The following is a 15,642-nucleotide window of genomic DNA, read 5'->3' as shown; positions in this document are numbered from 1 at the left end:
CATTTTTCAGGTGGCAGGAAGTTCTTGCATGATCAGAGGAGTTATGTTGGCATGTTAACAGGGCAACACTGTGTCACTTGACTGTACAGTAAGCCCTGAATTAGACCGGGAGATGGGAATTGGCGTTGGGAATGGAAAGAAAGGGACTAACTTAAGCAACATTCCAAAGAAAGAATAACCAAATTCACTGACCAGCTGGATGTGGGAGGGTAGAGAGAGGAACCAGGAAAGAGAAAGAATAAGGATAATTCGGCAACTCTTCAGGTTCAAGAGATGATGACGTACTTAACAATTTTACATGTTTCAATTAAGCTGTCTGAAATGCAAGATTAGAGTTCATAAATCTATTTGTGATTTCATGAAAGTAAATTGGAAGTTGGAAATTTCGAAGTTGCCTGAACAGCATGTAGAAATGGAAAAAGAAGCAGCAGTGAAATCACCATGACAGTGAGCACTTGAAAGGAATAATTACACAATGTTCTGTACTGTTGCCCTAATATAGTTATTTGTTTTCCATAGGCTTGCAACCCCAAATATTCAGACTATGACAAAACAGGCTCTATTTGTGCAAGTGAGAACATCAACGACACTTTGACCCGGTACCGATGGCTGATCAGTGCTCCCGCAGGCCCTGATGGCGTGACCAGCCCCATGAGAGAAGTGGACTTCGACACCTTTTTCACATCATCCAAGATGATCACGTTAGACTCCATATACTTTCAGCCTGGCTCCCGGGTGCAGTGTGCGGCCCGTGCCGTGAACGCCAACGGGAATGCAGGCCTGGAGCTGATGAGCCCTCTTGTAACCATCAGCAGAGAAGAAGGTAAGGCACTGCCGTTTGCACATGAAGATCAGTGGAAAACTGTGGAATGTCTAACTTCTGGTTATCAAGTCCTCCAGATGTCCCGTGTACTACTCCATAATGCTGTGTAATTACTTTAAGATAAAAATCCATTCTTACAAATATTCATTAGAAAACAAATATTTATTTATTCCACATTTTTGAGCCCCCAAAACAGTACTTTATGCTTCAATAAGAAATATAAGTCAGGATCCCTATCCTGAGTTGAGGACACTGACAAATTTTAGACTGGAGAGGGCACAGAAATGCAAAAGTGGGATTAGTTCTACCCTGAGTGGGTTAGGAAAGGCTCATCTAAGAGGAGATTCTTAAGTTGAATCTTGAAAATGGCAGAGGAATACAGCATGAGAAATGACTCATACAAGCATGAAAGAACATGGAATGTTTCGGTAATGAAAAGCAGGAAAATAGGGAAGCATGTAAGAAGGAGAGGAAAAAGGATCAGGAGACAAAGCAGGATGGTATGGTCAGATCTGGACAAGGGGTGCGTATGTCATGCAAGGAGGTCAAAAAGCTCAGGTGAGTAAGAGTTTGCTGGGGACAGGAGAGGACAGGTAGAGAGGTATGTGCAAATACTCATACCTACTTATTACAAGGGAGGTTGTGTTTGGGGCTAGAGCCAAGGATACATTGGAGGCAGGGAATAGGATGTGGCTGGAGACATCATTGCAAAAGCAGGAAATTCACTTTAGAAACTAATCCTTTACTCTGCAGAAAAATTTTTGTTAGATATTTTAAAGATTGTATGCATACAATTCTATTTCTAAAACTTCCATTTGCACACAGCGTTCAGAAGTACATTTGTTGCATGAAGAAAAGTCATGTGTACCACCTCCCACCATTGGTACAAAAAGAATTAAACAGTGCCTTAAAATGAGTGTCCTTATCAATAAAACAGCTCAGATGCAGTTCCTGCCTCTGATTTCATCACTATTCTAACAAATACCTGTTTGTTTTCTCTCTCTTTTGTATAAATAGAAAAAATTGACATATTTTCTAATTCTCTTGAAATTGTAATTCAGCAACTTGGTTCCTTCTATGATGTTTAAATGAGAACATCACAGTTGTCTCTTAAAGGGAACAATGGAGGACACGTTTCATGTCACAATTTTGAGAGTCACTGAGAGACAGAGAAAGAGAGAAAATGAACTACATTTATAATACAGATATTATAAGAAATTACATATGGAGAGAAAAATCTCTACTGTATGGATATTGCTGTCTGATTTTTAAGGAGACTTTAGTTTTTTTTGTTAAAATGAGTGCATTTTTAGTTTTATTCACTTATAAATAATGCGTATTTTATAACTAATCATAAGTACATTATTCCAAGGTAAAAATCAAATTCACTTAATGTAACTACACTTACTTTTATTCTATTGGCTTTCAATCATTTTTACTATATTTGTTCACACCTTGTATTGAAATGATCTCGTGACTATGAACATGACCTAGAATGACCAGTACATATTCAATCACATTAAACAATAACTATTTTTTCAAATGTTAAAAAATCTAAATGTTAAGTGGCCACTGAGCTGTCTGCTGTGATTACTTTCACACTGTGATATGCTGCTTTCTTATGATACACACACTTAGCCATGCCCTAGTCCACAGAGAATTTTAAACTACGTGGAAAAGTAATAATGCCTATTTTTAAAACATTCTTTAGATGTTATCTATTATCTTCTGTTAACATAAATGTGTTCATTTTCCCTTGAGGTCTTTGCCAGCCCCGTGTGCGTGGGGTAGTGGGGGCAGAGCCGTTCTCAGCGAAATTGCGTTACACCGGCCCCGAGGACCCAGACTACTCAAACCTTGTCAAGCTTACTGTCACGATGCCACACATAGACGGTAGGTGACTTGGGTAAGCAAATCCGTGGAAGTGTTCTGGACTCTTTATTATCTAGTTTATTCTACTCAATCTTCTAAATAACCAAGCTTTAAAAAGTGAGCACTTTGCAACTTGAGTTTCAAGTCCTTCTGCTTCTTTCAACTATTTCTGCTTTTTTTCTACTCAGTTTTTAAAAGTCTAACATGTTAAGCATTCTTTAAAATTAGATAAATTTAGTACATGTCCAAACACAATAAAACAGAACTTTGGTTAATATGCTAGCTTTTGTGAAAGAGCACAAATGTGTCTTTGAGCTTGGACTTCCAGTAAAGCATTTTGGTATCTCAATGCTTGCCTTCAACATGTATTTGCTATTTCATAGTGGGAGTTTTCTAAGTCTCTCTCAATATTTATTGCAATAAGTAAGATATTTTCTAGACATTAAAATAATATAAAAAATGAAACTAACAGGTATTATATTTTATGTTCATTTTCTCTGGATAGGAAGCCGTGACCAGAATTTTTGAGTCAATAATTGTATCCACATTTTATGAACATTTCCCCATGTACAGAAGGCATTTTCATGTTCTTATCAACTCAATTCACATTATACTTGAACTAAACTGTTGACGTTAATCTTATTACTTGGTATGTTTGCTGTATTTTATGTAGCTGTGGGAGAGGTAACATTAAGCAACATTAGGAACTACAAGATGGAATCTACCTCTCTCAGAATAAGGACACCCTGTTTGCTTATTACAAACCCAAATTTGTACCTGGGGGTTGGGGGTGTAGACAGGAATGTGCAAATGTGCTTCTCCTTACTTTACAGCATGACATTGGTCCCAAATTTGACCACCCTACCTCTAGGACCATGTGGCAGTGTGGCTCAGAGCTGCAAAGGAACAAGCAGGGACCCATCAAGGGAAAACAGACCTCTAACAGTTCTTTCCTAATAAAAGAGAGGTCCTTTATGCCACCCTGGAGTTTGACTTTGCACTTTCTGAAATGTTCAATAGCCACAGTTCTGCCAGAAGCATGGTAGAAAGCTGACCAGTTCTTTTATGGGGTCAGAATTTTGCTCTGGGAGAATCTGAGAGAGGGAGGTGGGAAAGGCTCAGAGAGAAGACCTTTTCCATAGTTTTCTGCTGCATTGCTTATGCCAGCAGCAGCACATGGTTACCCAGGGCCAACTCCAGCCTGCCACACATTTTTATATGGTCTGCAAGTTAAGACTGGTTTTTACATATTTAAATGTTGCGGGGGGAAATGAGAAGACTATTTCATGACACATGAAAATGATTTGAAATTCAAATCCATTGCCCATAATAAAGTTTTCTTACACACGGTTATGTTTATTCCTTTACATATTGGTGGCTTTTGCTCTACAATGGCAACGTTAAACAGCTTCAGCAGAGACCTCAGAGCCCACAAATCCTATCATATTTGCTATCTGGCCCTTTACAGAGGAAGTTTGAATAGTGGTAGTTTTCAATCTTTTAGGTCTCAGAACACCCTTAACAGTTACTGAGGATCTCAAAGACATTTTGTTTTTGTGGGTTATATCTATAAATATTTACTGGATTTGAAATTGACAGGAATTGTTAAATATTTATTTATTCATTTATTTAAAAATAACCAAAATAAATTTATTATATGTTAACATGAAAAAATCTGTTAGGAAAAATAACTATAATTAACAAAACAAGAAAATATTGAGTGGCGTTATTTTATATTTTTGAAGGTATCTTCAATATCTGCCTTAATATGAGACAGCTGGACTATCATATATGCTTCTGTATTTCAACTATTATAATCTGTCACTTGTTGTAGTCTCTGAAAAACTCCGCTGTACACTCAGGAGAGAATGCAGGTGGAAAAAGTTAAATAATAACTTAGTGTCATAACTTTGATGTCATAGATCTCCCGAAAATTTCCTGGGAAACCCCAGGGTTCCTAGGACACCACTTTGATAATCACGGCTGAGCACTATAGCACTTGTTTTCCCAAGAGATAAAAAAAATTCTGAAGTGCTCACAGCTCTGGGCTTCCTGTAAATCATGATAACCATGATTTCAATTCCTCATAGGCATGCTCCCTGTAATCTCCACTAGAGAGCTTTCCAACTTTGAGCTGACCCTCAGCCCTGATGGGACAAGAGTTGGAAACCACAAGTGCTCCAACCTACTGGATTATACTGAAGTGAGGACCCACCATGGCTTCTTGACTGATGCTACAAAAAACCCAGAAATAGTTGGAGAGATGTATCTTTATCAGTACAGCTCAGCCATCCGAGGTTCCAGTACCTTACGCTTCTACAGAAACCTGAACCTGGAGGCCTGTCTGTGGGAGTTTGTCAGCTACTATGACATGTCTGAACTCCTCACCGACTGTGGAGGCACTATCGGAACAGATGGACAGGTACAGATGTTAACATATGAGCTTTGGTCACTGGAGAAACCAATTGTTTTGTTTGTTCTGTTGCATAGATCTGTACTACATCCCAACTCTAGTCTTCCATCTTGGTAATGTGTGTCATTAATCATAAGAGATCCAGATAATTGGCATGAATGGTGTGAAAATCCATGCCTATTTCTGGAAAAAAATGGGCCAAAATATATATTTTTAACAATGGACTAGAAACATTATCTTTGTATCAAAAAAAACACTATATAGTTATTGCCTTAAGCTCCAAATCTACTCTGATATTATAAAAATCCAAATACTGATTTATCTTCAAAGAATACACTACTATTTCTTGTTTATATGCATGGATGCCTGTGATGTTGTATCATCAACCCCCTAAAATGAGGATTTACAATCCTGAGGGTCAGTCTAATTTTTTTGTCCTCCTTGCTAACATTCTCCTTCCCCCACCTTCTATTTCTCTCTCCTCTTATCCTCCTGTTTCTGTCTTCTTCCTTTTCTTTCTAGTTTCCTCCCCTTTTCCTCCTTCTCTGTTTCATTTCTCCATCATTAACGTAGTCAAAAGTATTTTTATTAAAAGCTTATTGTTATTTCTAATCTATAATTACTGACTCTTCTTTATACTTCACAGACATTTACACACACAAAAAATGCACACACACACAAAATTCTAGCCCTACCATCATCAGCATAAAAGTTGTTAAAATGATAAGGAAGCAAAGCATCCATTAGGGTTATAATAGGGAATCTAAAATATATAGGGTATAGTTTAAAATTATAGTGAGTATTTGAACTAAAAGAAATATTCTGCCTTAGCTGGAGTGAACAAAGATTTATATAATTGCGTTTATGCATGGAAGTGTTGAATGGTATGCAGAATACATCATGTCCTTCAAGATTTAGCTAAGGTGAGTCCAGATTCTTTCTCTGCTATATTCTGGAGATATTAAAATATAAAACAAGTAGCAGCAAGGAAAAAACTAGATAACTACTGTGAGTTTAATCCCATAGCATAGCTGTGGAAGTTGACAAGTTCAGCTGGTGTTGATATGGAATGGCAGCTATGTATTATGTCTGGGAACTATTGGACTCAAATGTAGTGAGACATTGTCATAACCACCTCCACTAAAAGCAGCAATATTCGGTAACTTGCAGGGAATAGGAAAATTCACAAATAAAAACACTGACAGAAAGGCAGTATGAAATGCTAGAAAGAGTCTGGATATTGAAATTAAGAAAATGCTGACCCATATTTGGCTCTGATATTTTCTAACTATATGTGCTTGGGCAAGTTATTCAACACTTATAAGTGTTAGTTCTTCAGGTCTCTCTTTCCCACCCAGTCTTAGCCACCTCAAAGAAACATGAAAGAAAAAAGATCTTATTGGCAGAATAAAAATAAAAGCTTATATTAACAAATCTATCTTTTTCTTCATAGATCGAATATCTTGAGTTCCTTCTGCTCTTCCTCACAGAGGTGTTTTTAATCCACTATTAAATCATTTCTATTTCCTCTCTGGTTGCTCTTCTCTCAGAATCTTGCTTAAGTCACAGGATCTATTGGCATAAATAAAATTGATGTAGTAATAGGATTACATTATAGTTCTGCTCCTCCTTATTAAAATCATTTCTTCGTATTATACAGCTTCTCTGTGAGTCTCATCTAATAAATGGCCTGTTTTTACCCTCAAGAATGTTTTCTATCTTCTGCACAAAGTGGCAGCTGTCTTTCATACATGCTACACAGATGTCCTTTTCTAGTGAAGACCGTGCACTTCTCCTGCTTGAGTTTTATCCTATTACATCTGTTCACTTCTCCAGTGTATCAAGGTCATTTTGAATGCAAAGCCTGCCTCCGATGTATTAATTTCTCAGACCCAATCTTACCATTAAATGCTCAGCTAAAGTGACTTGACTTTGCTGGGTTTTTTTTTATTTCTTCGGGTTCAGTAGTTTTTTTTTTTCTTCCCATGACCTCTGCTAGCTAGAAATGTCATTGCTCTGCTTCTGTTGTTGGACTGTGAGCAGTTATACTTTATTAGGTGAAACCTAGCAACTGCAGGTTTTCAGTTAACTTCACCTACCAGAAAGGCTTATGTTACATACTGCTAAGAGAAAACCCAATGTAAGAATTATTGCACCATTCAGTTCTTAACCAGTTTGTGTTACTTTCTGAGTAAGATGGCCAACGTGTTGTATGAGTTCCTTCTGAAAGGATTTTTCTGCTTTTGTACTGTTGAAAATAAATTTAATAGCATAACCACAGTGATGAACATCATAGAGATGATCAGATTCCGTGTAAGTCATTGAGACTTTAAGATCTTGTTATGAAATTCTAAAATCCTCGGTGAAAACTAAGTGGTAATACAATCTAATAAAACACGTTGTTTACACTCTTAGAGTGAAGGTTAGAGATGTGCTATTAGTCAGGGTTTTCCAGAGAGACAGAACTAGTAGAATATATAGAAATATAGATGATAGGGGATTTATTAGGAGAATTGACTCATACAATTATAGAGGCTGAGAAGTCCCATGATAGGACATCTGCAAGCTGGAGAATCAGGGAAGCCAGTAGTGTGGTTCAGTCCAAGTCCAAAGGCCTGGAAACCAGGGAAGCCGACGGTGTAACTCTCAGGGCAAGGCTAAAGGCCCAAGAACCTGAGCGGGGGGTGGGGGTGAGGGATCACTGGTGCAAGTCTCAGAGTTCAAAAGCCAGAGAACCTGGTGTTCTGATGTCCAAGGGCAGGAGACGAAGAGTGTCTTAACTCCAGGACAGAAAAAGAGAGAGAGAAAGAATTCCCTTTCTTCTGCCTTTTTGTTCTATCTGGGCCTCAGCCAACTGGATGGTGAGGGTGGATCTTCCTTACTCAATCCACCAATTCATATTCCAGTCTCTTCCAGAAACATCTTCACAGACACACCCAACAGACACACCCAGATATAATGCCTTGCCAGCTATCGGTGTATCCCTTAACCCACTTAAATTGAGATCTAAAATTAACCATCACAGATGGCCATCCTATTTCCACCTAACTTTTTTCCTTGGGTTTAAACTTCTCCCCTAGCTACTTATATTCTCCTTTATCCTCCCCCAACAAACACACACACACACACACACACACACACACACACACACATATTATGTAAATATAGGTGAGGGAGAAGAAAATATAAATTAAAGAAAAAACCCTCTATTTTCCTATTTTTCTTCCATTAGTTTTGAGTTCTAGAGAAGAAGAGAAAATATCTAATAATAGTACTAACAATTACAATAATAATAATGGCAATATCCAGCATTTATTTAATGTTTACTTTGTGCCTGTCGTTCTTCTAAATACTTTGTGTATTTCCACTCATTCTATCTTCACAACAATCCTATGAGATAAGTAGTATTTTTGTCCCCTTTTTACAAATTAGGCAGTGGAAGCAAAGAGGATTCAAATATCTTGCCCAAGTTTTTGTGGCTTATAAGCCTATGCTCTTAACCACATCAAAATGCTTATCTGGATATTTAATTGAGTGGGTGAATGTGAGGAATAAATATGGTCAGAAACTCAATTGCAAGAAAGCCAAATGAACTTTTCCCTTTGTTCTTGGTACAAGAACACTCTCCAACAGCAATCATGAAAATGTGTGCCAGATTACATCCACACCCGCTGTTGGTAAAACAATGGAAATCCATGTCCTAACAACAATGGTCTGCAGCTTCATCTGAGTACAGGAAGGTCAGTTTTAAATACAAACATATTTCATGAGATGGCATCTGAAGGAAAGCAAACTAAACGCTTGATTAATAGATTCTACTGTAGAATTTCATGAGCGTTCTACAAACATTCATATTTCTGCATTTAGAACAGAAAAGCAGGCAAAAATAAAGGTGAACCATCAGCACAGGCTACATGTGCTGCAGAACAGCTCCATGATTTTACTGACTGCCCCAGTAAAGAGCACCTGCAGGAAGCCAGTGGGGACCTGGGTCTGGTTGTCCTCTGAAATTCCACACACCTCTGGCCAAGCACCTAGCAGAGATTATTTTCCCTTTTCCAGTCCTTTGCTAGACTTGGCATCTTAGCTCAAGGTAATCACTGTGCAAACAAACTTTATTAACTGGTAAGAGCTTCTGCCAGGAACAACATGAGGGAGAACTGATTTTTTTTCTCTATGTGTTCTTAGTAGCTAAAGCTACCACCATGAAATATTGCCAAGTCCCTGCATTTTCCTTTGTGATTGAAAATCTGTTTCTAACATACTCTGAAAGGGTTTTCCGACTTTCCCAACCTCCCATTTTAAATTATTTAACTTTTAAGAAAGAGTTGCCAAGGTAAAGGAATCACTTGAAAAATTCAAGATAGTTATATATTAACAGTAATTAAGTTTTATGCAGTTTGACTACAGCTAGGTTCAGCTGATGTTAAGACTTTATCTGCTTTTGCCATCTTATGTATTCGTACATTCATTAATGAAAGAAATATTCAGTGCAAACCTACTCTGTGCCGGGGACTATAGCAGGTACCTGGTGAGGACATCAGACATGAAGCTTACACTCCACTGATTAAAACTTAAGAGTAGAGTCATATCATCACTTTTACAAAAGTTAAAAATTTTACTTGCCAAGAAAAAGAAATTTGGAATTTCTCTAATAATATTTGATTCTGAAATCATCTTTAATAGTTACTTTCTAAAATATAGAAGCAAATAAATAGCAAGAAAGAAAACTAGAGATAGATTAAAATAAATGATTCTACTCCACCTTTTTGTTCAACACTTGTTTTGTAAATAAAATTCAAAGTTGTTTGAGTATACAATAAATAACACTTTTGATGCAAAATGATTATTAAATTTAGAATAAGTTTTTAAAACTATTGAATGTTTTTGGTGATTTTTCTCTTGAAAACAATTTCTTTACAAAATGGAAGACTGCAGGTTAGTTCACCTTTCGTCAGCCTGGGTAGCTGTATCACAAGGTAGGAATCTTAACTCTCTCACCTTGTTAGATAAACAGCCACTGATGACCTCATTCAGTGTGCATGAATAAGCTGCAGAAATGCAACTTCAATTACAATTTGCACTTAAAACATGAAATTTTGGAAGACTGTAAATTTTGGAAAAGTAAATAAATGTTTTTTTCTTTTTTTGTTTTTTTTGGGTTTTTTTAGGAATAATTATGCCTCCCTTTTACTGTGTTCTTGATTTAGAAACATGGAAATTTGAAGCTAGAATATACTTTAGAGTTCATTTCTTTCCATTCCATTACTTGACACATTATATTTTATATTTAAGTCAGTCTAAATCATTTTGCAAGAAATAGTAAGAAGGATACAAAATGTATAACTTTCCTGAAGTATGTTGCTTTTTGTTTCATAAAATTTACCAATTAATTTTTTAATTAATCTTTTTTAATGAAAGTGATGATATCACCATGGAAATCTGGGAACTAAAAAAGTATAAAGACAAGCCGTCTCTCATCCATTATCCCACTATCACTGTACACAGACATGTTTTCTAATCTCTTTTCAATATACATACACATTTTTAATAGTAGTGGCATAATATTATTTATACCATTTTGTATACTGCCTTCTACTTACCGTATTATAAACATTTTTCATGTCAAAGAAAATTATTTGGCTTTTTGACTTTTGATGCATACATGGTATTTCACCTTGTGAATGTCCCATCATAATTTATTTAACCATCCTTCTATTGTCGGTCATTTAGATTCTCTCTATCATTTTAAATATATCATAAAGTTTCCTTCATGCTAAAGTATTTGTGGACCAATATTGACCCTTTTCCAAGGGTCTGCGCTTGGCTCTCTGATACCACAGACCTTCAGAAAGCCTTGTAATCCAACAAAAACCAAGGTCTTTCTCCCAGGTGTTCTTGGTTGTGTAGTCTACTATTATGCAAAAAACTTGGCTAAGAATTCTAACTTGTTAGAACGTCCCGCCGCGGGTTCGGATCCCATATAGGAATGGCCAGTGCGCTCACTGGCTGAGTGCTGGTCACGAAAAAGACAAAAAAAAAAAAAAACAACCTCAACTGAGTAGCTAAGTACCCACTTTACTGAGACTTCAAGTTATGGAGATTGATGAACCTTCTTTACACCTTCACAAATACCACCATCTTGAGGATGTAGACCTGTTTCTGGCACTGAAAGCATCAACAATAAAATATTTCAACCAGTGGGAAATCCCCACCAGTAGTAGCTCTCAGATAAAATTCTAACAGCTCTGTCTCACTTTTCAATCTTTGAAGTAAACACAAACCACATATCTCACATAAAGATGAGGTATACACATGACGGTAAAAATGTTTAAATGATTCACATTTTCAATATGTGTGGTCTAGAGTCTAGATCCAAGATGTCCAACATGGTAGCCATTAGCCATGTGTGACTATTGAACTCTCATGATGGGGCTAGTCAGAATTGAGATGTGTGGTGAATGTATAACATATACCGGATTTCAAAGACTTAGTACAAAAAAAAAAAAAAGAATGTACAATGTCTTATCAAAAATTATTTTATGTTAGTTACATATTAAAATGTAATATGTGTGATAAATTGGGCTAAGTAAATGGTATTATTAAAATTGATTTCACCTGTTTCTTTTTTAAATGTGACTATGAGAACATTTAAAATTACACATGTGGCTCACATTATATTTCTATTGAACAGCAATGGTCTGCATACTTGGGTGTTAGTTCTGATCGTACTGAATAATCTTGGGCAAGCCAATTATATTCTCCATGGATTAAGTTTCTCAAATGTAAAATATACCTTTGCTGAAGTGGAAATTGCAAAGGAACATGGTAAATCTAGATTAGTTTTTATTATGCATACATATATATAGCCTACTTTAAAATAAGAATTTTAAAGCATCCATAAGATAACATGTAAGTTGATAGCTATAACCATATACCCAAAATAGCTATAACCATATGCCCAAAATAGGTGAAGAATTAAATCTACTGCAATTTCCCTCAACACTGGTCCCCACCATAAACTACATTATGAGTATAATTTTTCTTTTAGGGTATTCATCTTTCTTCCTATTCTTTCCCTTTCCTTTCCACCTCACACACAGATTAGGAGCCTTTCTTATGACTTTAGACAGACAACACATATATACTTGCCAGTTAATAGTACTAATATAAATCTGTCCATATGTTACCTTTTCCAGAGCATTTGCATTTTACACTTTCCCTTTAAATATGGGATGTAAAGTATTGTTTGCCTTTGCTGAAGAAACTTCAAACATCGGTAAGAACACGTGAAACCACTCATTGTGTCTTAGTTTTTTATTAAGCTTTGACATATTTCTTTTAGTATAAACAAATGCCTTAAGGAAGTTCTGAGGTCCAGGCTGAAAGAAAATTAAGCACTCTTTAACATGACATCTAGAAGTTAGATTGATTGTATTGCATTCTTCACATTTGAAGGAATAAACACATAGGTGACCTGGGTGATCAAGGTAGTGCTATTTAGGCTCCAGGTCCTCTAGACAGAATTCTAAGTAGACAGAAAGAAGACCTGCCTATAGAGAATAAGAAAATGCAATAGGATGCTTATTCTGTACCCAGAAATGATCAAACTCTAGTTTACCACAAGAAAAAAGAAAATCAAATAAGAATTAGTCAGGGAGAGGTACTCCGAGTAACTTACTCATAGGAAGTGAATGCTAGTAATTCCCTCCAAAATAGCACACTCAATAACATTTTTGATGGATAGAGTATAATTCTGGCAAAAATTATTCTTAGCGTCTACAAAGTTTATTTGGAAAGCTATTCCTAAAGCCTAATTTTTTAAAAAAATCATGGTTTATTAAAATAATAGAATAAAATATTAATCTCAATTTCCAGTGGCATATGGATTGACATAATCACTTTGTATCCCACTGTCAGAGTGTTAAATCTATACTTCGAGAACAATTGCTCAAAGATAGTAATAGTAGCTACCCTTAGAAAATACTATCTCAAAGGACTTTTACTGCAACACACCTTGCCTGCTGTCCAGGTTAGCAGGTCATGGGGAGTGCTAGCTACTACACAGCCGGGAATCTAATAACTTGTTTGGTTGATGGTTCTCTTTTTATATATGAGTATTTTTGTTAGTAATTTAGGTCATCATTTTGTGACTTCAGAAGTTTACTTTTAAATTCACAATAATGTGATAAATTATAGTGCTCATAATTTAAATTATTTGCTAACTCATGTTGTCAGCTCAGTGTGGAAAGAGAACTAGACTGTTATCAGAAAGCCTGACTCCAACTTCTAAGGAGTGTGATCTGACCTAAGTCCTTTTCTTGTGCACAGAAGAGGCTAGATATATTTGCCCTACTATTCTGAGGAGCTGTTAGAGAATTAAGTACGATGACCTCTGTCGGATGATCTTAGGACTGCCCTCAGCTTTGTTTGGGATACAATGAAGCGTAATAGAGTAGAAAAACATGAGCCAAAAGCTGAGTTTTAATCTTGTCAGGGTCACTAAGGAGGTTTAAAAACTTCTGGGGGAAATTTGCTTTATTTCTTTGAGCCTTGATTTTCCTATCTCTTTCTCTTTCTATATATCATCCATCCATTCATCCATTCATCTAACCACCCACACTTACATATATAAATACAATAATGGAAGAGAGTGAAACTATTAAATAGCATTGATTGAAAACCTAGTACAATGTCTGAAATATGGTAGGCGTTCAATAAATAAATATTAGTTTATTCTTCATTACTCTCAACCCACCTGCTAAATATCTAAAGGAGGAAAATGTGAAATTCAAAGCAAGACACTTTATTTCTGCTACTTGTTCTTGAGAAATCTTAAATGTTACATGTCATTATAAATATACTTGCTTCCGGATCTTTCCTGTTTTGTTACATCTTCCTCTGTGTAATTAATAATTAGCTCATAGCAGCATTATTCATAATAGTCCCAAACTGGAAACAACTCAAATGTCTGTCACCAATGAATGAAAAAATAAAATGTAGTACATGCATACAATGGGTTATTATTCAGTAATAAAGTGGAATGAAGTATTGAAACATGCTACAACATAAATGCACCTTGAAAACATGCTAAGTGAATGAAGTCCAACACAAAACACCACTTTTTTTATTTGATTTATGTGAAATGTTTAGAATAGGTAAATACATGAAAACATAAAGTAGATCAGTGTTTGCCAGGGACTGGGAAGAGGAGGGATTAGGAGGTGACTGCTAATGGGTATGGGGGTCCTTTGGGAGGTAATAAAAATGTTTTAAATTCAGTTTGGTTAAAATTGATTTTAGTGAGGAACAACTGCTTGAATAAAATAAAAAACATTGAATTGTTTACTTTAAGTAGATGAATTATATGGTATGTGAACTGTATCTTGATAAAGCTGTTATAAAATAAAAAGGACTGTGTAAGTATAGTATGCTCAAAATGATGCCGTTTATCTTAATGATTTCTGGTACATAACCTTTGTTGCAAATACAGATATTTAGAAACAACTATTTAATTGGCCCAAAATTAAGTGAGGGAAAAATCATGTGAAATGCTGTCATTTCCTCTCCTCAATGACTACTCAAAATCTTAAATGAAGGAGAAAATGGCTTGGGCACAATTAGGCTCGTTTAGTTGACTCTGCGTAGTGTTGATATTTACAATTTCATTGTTTTAGGTCCTAAACCTAGTTCAGTCTTATGTGACCCTTCGGGTCCCTCTGTATGTTTCCTACGTGTTCCATTCCCCTGTGGGGGCAGGAGGCTGGCAGCATTTTGACTTGAAGTCAGAGCTTCGTCTAACTTTTGTGTACGACACTGCCATCTTGTGGAACGAGGGGATTGGCAGCCCCCCAGAAGCCGAACTCCAAGGTGGGTTAATAAAAATTGGAAAACTATTTTTCTTACCTCTTTTAATTACTTAAGAGGATTTTTTTTTTTTTACTGTAGCTAAAAATAATAGAAACAACTTCGATATGTTTTCTTTTTCTATTCTTGTTATCTAAGATAATTTCTACCTTTGTCATGGAAAAACTGTTTTCATTAAATCATATCATTGCCTCAAATTTTTCATAGTATGTGATTTAAATATACCTTTCTACATTTCATGGATATTTCACTCTTACAGTCTATCTTAGGTGATTAATCATTTATATGTTACACAACGCAATCTATATTTCACTGGGTTCTGGAAAACGGATAGAGGAAGTTCCAGTTGAAAATAAGGAGTAAACCCAAAGGGAAAATGTTACACATTTTTGTTTCTGAAAATGAGAGGTGCATTTTAAAGTTCGGTATAAATTGTGTCCTGGATTCTAGTTCTGACTCTACAACCAACTGGCTGCGTGATCTTGAGCATATTGATTAACCTTTCCTGGACTTAACTTCCTCTGAATAATAGGCAAAACTTCTAGTATCTCTTTCTATTTTAAAATTCTATTTATTCTGCAATACTTTAGCTGAATGCCTTGGAACAATGGTCATGATTCCGCTAACTATTGGGCCCATCAGCATCTGCAAACTTTGCTTCAGTCTT

General features: G+C 36.0%; 1 protein-coding gene across 1 annotated transcript in view; it reads left to right on the top strand.

The window, feature by feature from the left end:
• The window catches only part of FREM2 (FRAS1 related extracellular matrix 2), a 186,520-nt gene that overhangs the window by 159,970 nt on the left and 10,908 nt on the right, over window positions 1-15,642 (top strand). Inside the window, exons 14-17 of the mRNA XM_063101477.1 lie at window positions 520-823; window positions 2,585-2,716; window positions 4,786-5,117; window positions 14,786-14,978. Of these exons, the coding sequence (XP_062957547.1) occupies window positions 520-823; window positions 2,585-2,716; window positions 4,786-5,117; window positions 14,786-14,978 (961 nt within the window). The remainder of the gene's footprint in view (window positions 1-519; window positions 824-2,584; window positions 2,717-4,785; window positions 5,118-14,785; window positions 14,979-15,642) is intronic.

This window comes from Cynocephalus volans, chromosome 7 (assembly GCF_027409185.1).
Source record: "Cynocephalus volans isolate mCynVol1 chromosome 7, mCynVol1.pri, whole genome shotgun sequence".
Classification (NCBI taxonomy): domain Eukaryota; kingdom Metazoa; phylum Chordata; class Mammalia; order Dermoptera; family Cynocephalidae; genus Cynocephalus; species Cynocephalus volans.
This window is presented reverse-complemented; position numbering and strand designations above follow the sequence as displayed.